This window comes from Protopterus annectens, chromosome 11.part0 (genome assembly GCF_019279795.1).
Source record: "Protopterus annectens isolate FY-2018-M chromosome 11.part0, PAN1.0, whole genome shotgun sequence".
Taxonomy (NCBI): domain Eukaryota; kingdom Metazoa; phylum Chordata; order Ceratodontiformes; family Protopteridae; genus Protopterus; species Protopterus annectens.
Genome location: NC_056745.1, coordinates 676,717,309 through 676,730,986, shown reverse-complemented (window position 1 = coordinate 676,730,986; position 13,678 = coordinate 676,717,309). Strand labels below are relative to the sequence as shown.

At 36.1% G+C, this 13,678-nt stretch overlaps 1 protein-coding gene across 1 annotated transcript in view; it reads left to right on the top strand.

Moving 5' to 3' along the window:
* The first annotated feature begins 1,807 nt into the window (after positions 1-1,807).
* LRP6 (LDL receptor related protein 6) overlaps positions 1,808-13,678 on the top strand; it is a 2,645,333-nt gene continuing 2,633,462 nt past the window's right edge. The window contains exon 1 of the mRNA XM_044088131.1: positions 1,808-2,123. Within this exon, the coding sequence (XP_043944066.1) occupies positions 2,069-2,123 (55 nt within the window). The 5' untranslated portion in view covers positions 1,808-2,068. The remainder of the gene's footprint in view (positions 2,124-13,678) is intronic.

The window sequence follows — 13,678 nt, the reverse complement described above, 5'->3', positions numbered from 1 at the left end:
CTAGGATTAGGGACAGCATTTTAGGATTAGGATCAGTGTTTTAGTGTTAGGGATGTGGTTTTAGGGTTAGGATCAGCATTTTAGGTTTATGGACACGGTTTTAATATTAAGGTTAGGATCAGAGAGGGATTTTAGGGTTAAAGACTGGGTTTTAGGATTAGGATGCAGGAGAATGGTTTAGAATTAGGGTGAGTACATTGAAATGGCATTGATTACTTACAGCAAGTAGGCATAACTTATGCTTTAATTCTGGAAAGTAAAATACACAAAATATTTATGCCTGAATGATATAAGTAACCATTACCTGTGTTTTGTGTTTGGAGAAATCATGGCTTTTTTTTTTACCTTTACTGACAGATCTATGGTAACTGATCTTTAACTGAATTATTGTAATGCTATACATGTGAGATTGCCAGAGTAGAGATAATGTTTTGTAGATGATGCCATTGGAAGACCATATGACCATGTTACATACACAGAACAGTGCAGGTGTATCAGGCAGCATAACTGAGAAGGCACTGATGAAACAAAAACAAAAAAAGAAGAAAATGTAGTAGAACTAAATTGACCTACGTTGAGTGGGAACAATAATTTCTCATTCTGAACTTGTAGGACTGTCCACTTTAGAAACTGCACATCCACTTAAGTTGTGCTGTTAAAAAAGTACCAAGTGAGCTTGTGTAATTTTGGGGTGCATTGGCAAATGCCGTCGTTTAAGCTCCTTACAAACAGCATTATGGAAATTATAGCTTGTAGAAAGGAAACAGTGGCCATTATTTAAAAAAATGTACAGACTGGATTACTGTAATTTACAGAAAATTGTACAGTAGCCGGGACAGTGTATAAGGGCTAGTCGGGTACTACCTCAGGAAAAGAGAAAGTGATATAATAAGCAATTCACTTGACAGGCACGAACATTTACAAAACCGTATATAATCTGTACTAGCCACACGTTACTTAGAAAATGTTGATGTACTTTATTTTTATACAATTAATAGTTTACAGAATGCCTGTTCGTTTGACAGAACAAAGTAAGCTGATTACTTTTGTTTTTGAGGGATTGCATATAAGCTTTAATTGGTTTAGGGCAATTTACCAGTACAGAAGCAAACCATCCATCAGTTCCATTGACGAACGATGAGAATTAGATAATAAAACACGAACAACTAAAGATGGGAAGGTTAGAATAGGAGTCCGGAAGAAAACACTCGCTTCATTGCTGATCAAGGCCGATGATGACCGTTATCCATTCGAGAAATCAACACTAAAAAGCTGAAGACAAGCTATAAACGTAGCCCGAAGCAGTAGTTGTATCCTATGTACAAGTTTAAGAACGCATCAAGAAAGCGCTCCAAAGGTTTGCCCGTGAACATTTTAATTATTTTTATAACCGTGGAAACTCATTACTATTGTTTATGAATTTCAGTCTAGGCATACTTCAACTAGTACACACTTAAATTACTGCAGTTTGGCTTACAGACATTCGCTGTCTTGGATACTCCACAAAGGAACGTGGAAGACTGCTCTTGTGCCAGCACAAAAAGAAAGTAGTTCTGTAGCTCTGATTACGGCACTGGGCTCGTCCACAGCGTACGACGACACAATGTGGAGGGCGATGTGGAAGAGACAGAAAATAATCCTGTGGGAATGTACTGCTGGAGTTTCCCATGGAGCTTGAAGCTTTGTTGGGAATTTGCATGTTCAAGTAACTGGCACACTTTAAATACTACTGCTCCAAATGGCTTTTTGCATATTTTAGTGGTGTAGATTGGAGGTTTAGTGAAACAGTTTGGATTCTTGGAGTGTTATGGGAGGTTAACTGGTCGCGGAAGGAGATTCGTGTTTGGCTTCTATGGTTGGCTGCTTGCGCGGGTCCTGGTGAATCGGTGAGATTACTGCTGCTCTGGAAAGGATTCTGTGAGAATGGAGGTTTCTTGGTAAATTATCGTTTCGGACTGCTGAAGTCGCCACTGTTTCTAAACTGTTATTCAGCTACTGGATAGAAACTAGTTTTAACAATGATGAGTTAGAAGACTTTTTTTCGGTGAAAGCAAATGGTGGGGTCAACATGGGCGCTGTGTTTCGGAGTATGCTCATGTGCAGCTTTTGCTTGTTGATAAAAGGTAAGAATTGGGGGAGGTGGGGTTAAAACTGGGGAAAAGAAAAGTTAAAAATGGCCCCTTTCATTAGACTAGTTTGTGTGTATTTGCAGTAAGGAAAGGCCTTGTTTTTTTATTGAGAAAGGGGCCTTGTAGAGGGGCACTATTTGCATAGTGCAGAATTTTGTGCATCATTTGAAATATTTGCATAACCGTGGTATTAAGATCTTTTACCCATATTGGTCTAGTATATACGGGAACACACACTAATTAATTACGTTTTTGTAAATCATAGTAAGTTAATGTCTTGGGTGAGTAAATAAGTAACTAAAACAAGTTGTACGGGAGCTAGTTAAAGCTTGATTTGAGAGTACGTTTGTTATATATCTCATGCTTCTTTCTGTTCTTTTTTTTTTTTTTGGGTTACGTTGTGTACATTTTGCATCATCCGTGACGAGGAATTTGTTGATAGTTCTGTGTTAATGACTTAAGAGTTCCGATAGTAATAAACGGGATTGATTTTATTTTGTGCTATGTCTGCTGGTTTTAGGTGGGTTTATACCTACCGTAAATGTTACCAAGTTATTTGCTTGCTAAAGTGTTCTGAAAGTTTTGCATTGGCTCGTTTTGTATATTTTATTGTCATGTTTGCAGAACAGTCTTTTTAATTTTATTTTTAAGGTAATTTGAAATTATTGCAAAGGTCAGGAAACCTGTTTTATAACAATCAGATCGATGTAAATTAAGAAAACCAATACAATAATCACAGTTTATGCTTGTTCGTTGACTGGGGGCAAAATGCTTTCACGTTTAACGTTCGTTTTAAAGATTAGGGTGCTGTGAAGATGTGAATTTGGCATACCTTTGCATTTATAGTGTCTGATTCTCCTAAAAGATGTATTTCGCTTTGTTAGGTTTTTAACTTGGTTATGCAGTTTACTGACCTTTTGTTGCATGGAAGTCTGTTTTTGATTGCTGTTTTGGAAATTCTTTCTGTGGGTCCTGCTTTTGTTAGTCTGTTAGGAACTTCCATTCACTACTTTGCATTTGTTGATGACAGTACACCATCCTTATCTTGACCCTTGGTTTAGAGCAGGGGCTGCGATTGCAGATGCCTGCTGCTTTTTAGGTGTCATGCTGTAGTAAACTAGCAATGTTTGGAATGATTCGGCTGCAGAAATTCTGGTTTTGCAGTCTCATTCTGTGCCTATTAAACAGCATTGCAAATTGTTTAAATCGGGAGTGGTAGGAATTGACATATACATAGTATCTGTTGACATTCCCCAGTGATTAAGGTAGTTTTATAAAATTTCCTCCTAGATAGTGATGGTGAGCAGAGTCTATAGGATTCTCAACACCTTTTTTCGTTCAGTGATATGTAGAAACAGCGAATCATCCATTTAGGGGCTTGTTTCATAATTTTACATTTTTGCCGTCTTGTGTGGTTGGTTGTTACTGTTTAATAGTGGTAAGAGTTAATTTATAGCCTCCTGTACAGTTTTTCTTTCAGGGTGTATATTATTGACGTGTCTTTATATTATGAATTTTCTGATTTTAGTATTGAATTGTTTTAGGTGCGCTCTGTTTATATTGTCCTTAAGTTACTTTGTCTGCTGTGTAGTCAGTAACTTGGGTAAGCTTTGTAAGTAAGTTACAGCATTACCAGCAAAAATATTAGTTTGCTTCTTTAGGTATGAAAATAATATAAATATTAGATGGCGATAGTGCCAAAAAGCACACATTTTTCTAGTAATAGTTACCCTAAAATTTTTATTTATTTATTTTTTGTTTTCTTATATTAAAATGTCATTGTCACCACATATACAGGATTGATTTGTTTTGCAGAATTTATGCGTATTTCCTTTAATTTGCAGTGGTCTGTGTGTGTGTGTGTGTGTGTGTGTGTGTGTGTGTGTGTGTGTGTCTGTGTGTGTGTGTCTGTGTGTTTTTTGTGTTTCTTGTTTGGTAAAAGCTACTCAAGTGTTAACAGCATTTGTGGGGTTTTGGAGACAATGTAGAAATAAAATTTGAAACTGAGAAAACCCAAGTAAAATTGTTAATCTTTTGTGTAGAAAAGGAGCTACTTATTAAGCTTAAAAAGTTACAGCAGTTTAAGAAAACTCTTCAACAAAAATATGCTTTAATCTCTTCCTTTTGCATCTTTTGAGGCAAGTGCCCAAAAGTGACCTTTTTTTGCAAAGGGAACAAACTTGGCCGCGTTTCATTTAACTGTCTGTTCTGTCTTAAATATGTGTGTAGGCTTATAAGGGGTATAAAAAACGTGTGACTACTCTATGGGTACAAAGTTTATGGGGATGGGATAAATGACTTGCTAAATGCTGGCATGTAAAATCTGCTTAATTGTGATGTCCTTGATAAGATTGGGCTGAGACTTACTTCTCTGATTACTGACTCCATATGCTGATTATGGAATGGTATTGCATCTCTGCTTTGTTGACTGTGGTTGAGTGAGGTGGGGCTGGCCCGAAGGTCCTTTTCGGACTTTACCTGGGATCCAGTGGAGCAACAAGAAACCGTAAAAGTTGGGTGAGAGGGTGTAGGATGTATATTGTGTTCACATTCTTAAGTAGCTCCTTTCCCGTCTGACATTGCAGGAGCCTAGGTACATAGATGTAAATGAAAAATCACTGAAGAGTGTGTGTGTGTGTGTGTGTGTGTGTGTGTGTGTGTGTGTGTGTGTGTGTGTGTGTGTGTGTGTGTGTGTGTGTGTGTGTGTGTGTGTGTATATATATATATATATATATATATATATATATATATATATATATATACACATGTATATATATGTATGTGTGTATAATATATATATACATGTATATATACATGTGTATATATATATATATATATATATATATATATATATATATATATATATATATATATATATATATATATATATATATATATATATATATATATATATGCACATAAAGAAGTTCAGATGCAGAGTTTCCAGAGCGTACTACATGTATCTTAGTGATGTTATTCTCAAACAAGTTTTGCATTTTTTTACAATGTTTGGTCAAATAGTTCTTGGCCGGTTTCAGTGTAACCGCTTCAGGTCAGCAAATATAACAAGCTTTTGTAAAAAATGTGTGAATCTGATAGTTTACAAAAATGGATTGGTAGTAGGCTGAAAGGCTTCAGAGACTGTTTTGGGAGTTAAGGCTACATCAGTAGATAGGCGTTAATGAGCAGTGAGACTTTGGTACCTTTTTAGACATGGAGTTTAGTATTTTCATATTAAACTCCCACTACTGTGGGGAGGGTGGCTAATTTTAATGATGCAATCTTGAGCAAATTGGGAATTATTTGTACAGAGCATGGTATAGACAGATGGTTTGTTTAGAGTTTTCCTGTACGAATTGCAGAGTGACACAGTGTGCAGATGGGAGTTGGTTAGGATAGCATGGCTTGAGGAAGGAAAGGGGTCCTGCAGTTGAGATTTACATCACTCTGGCTAATGTGAAGGGCTAGCATTTTTATGTAGTTGGGATGTTGCATTATGTAGACTGGGTGAAGTTCAGGGAAACTTTTATTTCTTGCTGTTGTATAGATTTGCTTTTTCCCCTAGTACTCCAGTTTTCTCCCATTTCCTATAAATCTGCTGATTAATTGTTTATACTAAGTTGTATGTTTGTTGTACATACCCTTGTCCCTGTGGCCAAGTCCTTGATTAAAAAGGGTCTACAGACTAAACCACTTATCCAACTATTGTAAGTTAATATTTACATGGTTAGACTGTAAAGCTAGTTAGTGGAAGATGTATGTAGGTGATGTTTGCAGATTTGACCTTTAGAACAAAGGATGGTGCTGTATACTCTGGAAGCCTCCTCGATGGGCTACATTGAAAGATTAGTGGATGTGTCTATGCTAGCATTAAGGACGGACTTGGAAAGAAGGTGACACAGCTGGTAGTTGTAAGAAAATTGATTTTGAAGGGAATGTGTAGATGTGTAGAGTTATTTGCCCGAACGGTACTTGAAAAGCCTTAAGTGTGGGATAGGTGGAAGAGGAATGCAGCTATACAGGGATTAGTGGCACAACTTTACAGGACCTGTCTTTTTCTCTTCTTTTGGACAGCTTTTTTAAATATTTAAAACCAGTCTTGGAGAGTCTATTTTCAGTATGGGTAGTGTCCAAAGTGTGTTGCACCATATTATTGTAGCCACATGTACCTCATTTTCTTGTTAACACTGCTTTGAAGCCGCTGTTGTATGTACATGTTTACAGGAGAAAATAGAAGTAGTTCATTATGTCTGCAAGATTAATGTTTTTTATTAAATTTAGTATTCATTGTATCATTCTAAAAAAGGTAAATGTCTTAAGATGGTCATAAATGGGTAATTTTGCTTTGTTAAACCTGTGAGTTTGTGATTGGAAATGTACATGCATTGTTTATTTTTAGGTGGTTGGAAATTTTGTGTGTTTGTCTTTTCCTTTACATGAAAAAGTGCACATTTGCATGCAAAATACTTTTTGAAAATGGTGGTTAATTATCCTTTCGTTTTTATTAAAAAAAAAAAAAAAAAATCATAAAAGAACAAGTCTCAGTGGTGGTGGTTTTTATTTCAACTTTTTTCACCACTTACCAAAGGAACCAAAAGGAAGATACAAGTCCAACTTTTGTATGGAGTGCTTTCGACCTCAAAAGGTCTTCATCAGAATAAATACTAAAAGTGCTTACAACCTTAAAAATACTATCCTTAAAGGTATCAATCCATCCAATCACAGTGCAGGAAAATTAATCAATGAAGTTCTTAAAGCAATATCTGAAAATTAAAGTCAAAACCAAACAACACGAGTAGATATTATTTACATATTTCATAATGCTGCTTTCTATTAAGCATTACTGTATAATTAACATTACTGTTCAGTCCTGGTGTAGTCTATGCATAGAGCTTGATTTGCCATTTTAATTTCCTATATTCAAGCTCTCCCTCTTTGTCACAAGTGAAATGTGATGAGATATTTTCTAACTTTTTTTTTTCTTTTTCACTCGTTAGCCTGTTTTGACTTCTCAAGCCCTGGAAAGGGACGGGGGGTGGTCATCTTGTGTTAGTGTTTATGTGACTTCTGTGTTTACAGTCACAGTATCATAACAAGCAACCAGGCGATGAATTTGTTTTTTTATTTTTGTGTTGCTTTTTTCTGTGCATCTTTATTAGCAAGGCACCAGTGTTTTTATTTCTGCACTTGTTGGCCATTTTTTGCTCTTAAGCAGAGGAAGGATGCGGTGACTCCTTTTGTGAGTGCTCACAAGCTCTGCACGAGGCATGAAAGGTTCAGGAATCCGAATAATTCATTACCTGAGGTAACATTTGTATAGTACTGTATTAAAGGAGTTGCAGTGTTTTGTGTAATCAAACTGTCTTGCTACAATAATTTTATTTTTATTTTGTTTTACATTTGTTTATTTGGAACATCCGACTGGGCATTTGGCTCATTTTCAGTGGAGGTCTGGGGACAAAAGCCCCATACAAAAACATCATTACAAAAAAAAAAACACATTGTTTAAAAAGTATAGTTTAGATCGTACAGTACATTAATAAAAGGTACAGATATGAAAGTAAATGGCATATAACAAACATTTTTGTATTTATGAAATTATACATTTTAAATGATGGACTGGCTTGGTCCAGTCCCTAACTGATTTGTGATATTTTCCAGTGCTGCAGATGCCTCGTAGAGGTACGTTTACTAACAGTGAAATTACTATTTGTAATAAAAGTACTGTTGTAGAAGATTTAGATTCAAAGCTTACGTGCTTTAGAAAACTTGTGGAACACGGTGAATCTCAAGATAAGAATATTCTTTCTGTTAGTACAAATAATGAATGTGACTTTGGTGCCACAGTCACCTCAGACTAGACTTCTGTTTAACATTTTGTAGGCAAGGTATTCAAATGTGCCATGAGGCAGTGCAGTATGATACCAAGTTTGACTGTAGTCATGTCCATTTAGCAAATGCTTCCATTCGGTGCTGCTTTAGTATTGGGACAAATAGTTTTTTTTTTTTTTATTGTTTACTACTCCAAATACTTCAGATCCTGTGGCCACATATGCTTAGATGACCAGGTACTAGAATAGCAGCCCATACTGGTGATTCCGTGATCAGGCCTTTGTCTAACTTAAGTAATATAAATGTCACAATGTCTAGTTTTTAGTGGTTCCAAGTTTAATGACATTATGTGTCGGTAATTAAAATGTTAGAGTAAGTGGTTATTTGGTTCAGTTGGCCATGTTGGGGAAAACTATATTTATAACGGTGTCCAGGAAGCCAAACCGTCACAGAAAACTGACTGCTTTTTATTAAAAAACAATACACTCGGTTAAGCACATTCGTTGGTTGCTAGACCTCTTCAGAACCGCAATTGTTTCACGTATTCAAGCTTAAAAAGACTGAATGAATCCGCTGAGTCCACACACCCACTCATGCCATCCAGTCAAATGCAAGATCACCCGTAATTGCATTAAATGCTTGCAAAAACAAACTTTCTACATAAAAACTTAATACAAACAAATAGTGATTCAGAGGTACTTGTGTATAGTGCAAACCAAATAAAAACCCTTAACTATTAGCTCATTTCTTCAGCTCACTAATGATTAGAAATATTATTGGTTAAACTGGGGGATGTTTGCTGCATCAAATCTTAGCTGCCAAAATGTTTCCCAGTGCAGTAACTGATTCTGGTAGTCTGTTGAAAAGGCAGAGACATGAATTTGTTCGAGAACCAAGAATTTAAATTTGTTGAAACCTGGACAAAATACGAGAGTGCCTTGCCAAATCACTTTTGTTATTTTGCCAGATACTGTGTACACATCCTGATATATCCTTTTGGTTAAAGAATTCTTAGTTTTGTGTATATAAAAGGCCATACATGTGTCACAGGTAGCAAGATAGGTAACTCTTTCTGAACTTCAATTGTATTTTCCTTTACTTTTCGACTGATTAATCTTTTTTTTACCCAAATACCATCATAGTCAATGTTAATAAATGAACACTGTACAACGGCCACATCTCATAATGATCAGTTGCCTAAAATTGTCTTTTACAGATTCTCCAAAAGAGATGTAATACTGAACTTGTTTTTAAATGTGAAACTAGATGCGCTTGAAAAAAAAAACTTTGTCATCGTCACATTGTAATTTAAACCACTTCTTTTGCAAAATGTATTGGATATTTCTTGCATCTAATGAATAATGGACTGTATTATAATTGTTGTTGAAAATTAGTTTTTGTTGTGCAGTCATTGACTCCTCTGTTGGATTAAATCCATTCAAAATAGTGGGAGAGTATCTCCCATTTCTTTCGGCCCAAATGTCCTCTTGTAATTGTTTTAAGAAAGAAGACGGGTAGCCCCTGTCGGGTAACATTGCATTTAGTATCTCAGATTGTTGCAGGCAAGCATTGTCAAGCATGAAATCCTAGTAAATTTGAGTTTTAGTGACTCCCTTCTTTTGTTGCAGGGGGTGGCAGCTATTGAATGAAAGAAGGGCATTGCAAAAAGTTGTTTTTTGTAAATGTGTGGAAAGGCTCCCATTAACTTGCTTCATGACCTTTACATCAAGAAAATGTTAATACGTTCAGGATTGGTGACAAAAGTAAATTTTAAGAAAGTGGTGCTACCTTCTAAGCTGTCCATGAATGGATTAAATCCCACAACTGTCCCATTCTATATAGTCAAATCGTCCAAATATCTGTAGTACCTACACATTTACCAAATGTGGGGAGCTTAAAAACTGTTACCAGCTCCCACTGCAACAGTACAGCATTGGCAAATAAGGGGGTGCATACAGTCCCCATAGCGACACCCATCTGCTGTTTAAAAAAAAATCCCCATCAGAAGAAAGAAGATTGTTACCAAGAACAATATCCATAAAATCTAAGATCACCTGGGTGTCATGTCATTAAGAGAAGCGTGTCATGTCATTAAGAGAAGCGTGTGGTCGTACTATGTCACCAGACAAATCCAACCCGAAGTCATGGGGGGGTGACAGTAAATAAGCTTTTAATGTCACACTTGGCAAACATACAAGTAGGTTCAAGTGTAATGCCTCTCATTTTGAGTAAATCCCATAAGTCCTGTATAGTATGTAAAAATTTAGTTAATGAGGTTTTCATTTGATATCGATGAATTTTGCATTGGGTTCCTTTACTGAACCACAAGCAGCAACAATAGAGTGTGAAGGTGGGCCAAATATGTTGGAAAGAGTCTTTGGGATGCCAAAGATTTTAGGAATAACTGGATGGTCCACTAAGCCCTTGAGAAATACTATCAAATGTGCAATTCATCTAAAACCACTTTAATTGCTTTGTATGCCATGTTGATTTTGTTAATGGAAACCACACTGTAAACTTGCTCATCATTTAATAAGTTGTACAAATGTTTTGAATAATCGTGCCAGTCCATAATAAGGCCTCCTCCCTTGTTGGGTTTCCTGCATCTTATACTTTGGTCATTCATCATGCTGCCCAAAATGGATCTACCCTGAATAGACATATTTAAAATAATCTTTTTCTTCTATGACTTAACTCCTGAATCTTTCTCGCAAACTCTTCCGAAAACGTTAATTGCCAGATGTAGAGGAGGGTTGGCTATACTCCTCCTTTTATATAGACTGTAATATAAATCAGAACAGTCTGTTTCGCCAAATAAAACATTAAAGTTTAACGTGCGGGCAAAAAGCTTCATATCTAAAATTGCATCCTTTATGTTGACCCTGGCAGAAGGAATGTGGTGTTCGGGGACAATAAAGTCAGTAAAATTGTAGATGTTAAAATGAAATAAGTGGTAATGGAAACCGTGCCTGAAGAGAGACTTGCTTTTTTTTTTTCTCTGTGGGGAAACCCCTTCAATTTACCATCTCCGGGACCGGTTAGCCTGCCTGTCCAGATTCCTCCATTTTTTTTTTCTTCTAGTCCTTTTGATAGGTACCACTGGTGTTCCGATAATTCGTAGCTGGCTTGTTCACTAGTCTCACCGATGGCCACACTGTTACTTCCTCCTAAAGGGACCTCAGGACACTTTCTATCATCTCGAGTTTCACCCGTGTGTGTTTCTTCGACCTGTTCAGGCAAGAACCCTTTGTAACCAAAACCTGTTGATTTGAGGATAAACAGTGTGGTTCCTATATTCAAAGTAGTCTCTGTAAATTTTTTTGTCCTTCCTTGCCCTTAAATGGACCAATTTGTTGTCAGTTGATTAAAACTTATTAAAACCGGCGGTGTTTTTTATTGAAGTCCAAATCTGTCATAATAGAATCCACTAGTTTGGAAATATCCTGTTTCTGTTTCACCATGTGTGTCTCATTTTCCCTGATGAGTTGTGTTAATTCCAAATCCGTTCTGTCAAAAAACACTACCAGTTCCAAATGAGAAGGTGAAAAAGGTTCGGTACCTTGTGGGTATTTACACACTTGCAGTCCTTTTGGGACATGTTATCTTTTTACGCTTTGAGCAAGAAAATAATTATCAAGCTGCAGTGATTTGAACTTGTATAAACTTTTATCCAAAAGTGTGATCTGCTTTTGATCTGTTCCAGCAAAACTTTTTATAGGCTAACCACCCTTTCTATTAAACTACCAGGCTTCTTTATTTTGTATTTAAATCATATCTTTAGTTATTAGTGTCCTAAAGTGAATATTGAGCAACAGGCCTTCTATCTAAAAAAAATCTTTTGTTGGATAGCTGGAACTCAGGATAATTTGAAACCTCTAGGCGATTTTTAACCACTGATTTATTACCAGGTCAACTGGGTTTTTTAACAACCTTATGGAATGTGAACTGTATGATGTAACCAGGCTTGGTTAAATGATTTTTTTTACCACCAGAAACTCCAGTACTTTAGATTTGCTGTTCTCTTAATATTTGTTTTCATAACCTCAAACTTTGGTTCTACTTGGAAATTCGGATCACTCTGCATTCAGATTTAATGTTGGCTGTTTCACAAATTTGTCTCTCTGATTTACAGGGCTTTGTAATGAGCTGGTGTTAAAGACATTTCCATTGAGGTTGTACATAATTGAGAAGCTTGATCCATGGTTTGGCACTGTATTGAACACTAATGCTTGCAGATATTGGATTGATGCAAAAACGTTTGACTGCTGGTCAAAAACATACTTTTTCCACCTTGGTGGAATAACAGATTTGGCAAAATTTACTGAGGAAAAAAAGTGCAGTTCAAGAAATGCAGGTTTAGTTCTTCAAAGAAAACTTTGAATAAAATTTGTAAACAACTAACAAAATACTGCCAAGTCAGCATATAAGGTATAATTGACTAGGGATTAAGATACTAAGAAGTTTTATAATGGCGTCAACAGTGTTGAAAACATTAGTTTTAGCCTTGGCCAAATTTTGAATGAGGGAATTAGACTGACATTTATATAGTGAAGCCATGAATGATTATTGTGCTACATTATTTTCATCAGTTTGTGTACATCTTGCTAAAAGTCAGATTCCTAATAAAATGTCAAATGCTCAACTATTACCAAGGTTCTGGCTATATCTGCTTGGCCAGTGTTATGAAAAATAGTGGCATTAGGCTTTACCCAATTCCAAGAGGTTTCTTTCCTAGTATTTCAGGGTATCTGACATGTTCATTGATTTTGCTCTTAATATTTTAATACATAATTTGGTACCTGACACTCAAGACTGGCTATTGTTGTCCCCATACCCCAGAGTGTATCTTATGAAGTCGGTAATTTACGTTCAGTTAGTCCGACTTTACGTTTTGGGCAGGAATTTTGAGAGGAGCTTGGTATCTCCTCTAATAAATGTAAAAGTAATATATCCTTGATCAAAGCCAATAGAGTCAAAAAAATGGGCTAATGCAATTTTTGAGTCTCTCTATTTACCACTCCAAAATTGGTGTCAATCTTTCTAAAGCTTTTGTTTAGTGTTCTGCCTAATAAATTCAATGATTACATTGGGTAGTAATCCACAAGTTGAGTGGGTTAAGCTATGGCCAAGTTAGAGATGTCCACTTAGTTACTACTACAAATGGTGAGAGCTCGCCTCTGGAATCCTTCAGGGATTTGTCATATGTTGTTGAACTTTGCATTTTCATTCTTCATATTCATTTATCATCTGCTCAGTAACCCAAATTACGTGGATGATGTCAAAATTTGATCAATTTTTTTAATATCTTCTAATAAACATCATGCATGAAATATGTCTGAATATTTTCAAAACCATGGTTTGAGCGTTTTTTTTTTTTTCCAACAAGTGGAGTGACATGTTTCTGTTCATATAGACCAGAACAGCCATTTCTGTGGGCATCTTTGACCTTTGTACAGTGACAGAGTAGGTGAAGTTCAACTTATTTTAGATAAAATGACAGTGCTGTTTAAAGGTAAGGTATTCAACAATTTCTTGATGAGGTTTCAAGCTGTCCTTGTGATGTATGCTTATTTATGTTGAGGCCAGCAACGGAGTTTAATTCTTTGTTCTGTTCTTATTTATAGGGTGATCCAATGATACTAGGGAGCATTCTGAGGAAAATTACAAGGAGAGCTATTGACTGTGTCAGACCATTGCTTTCCAAATTTTGGAAAAGC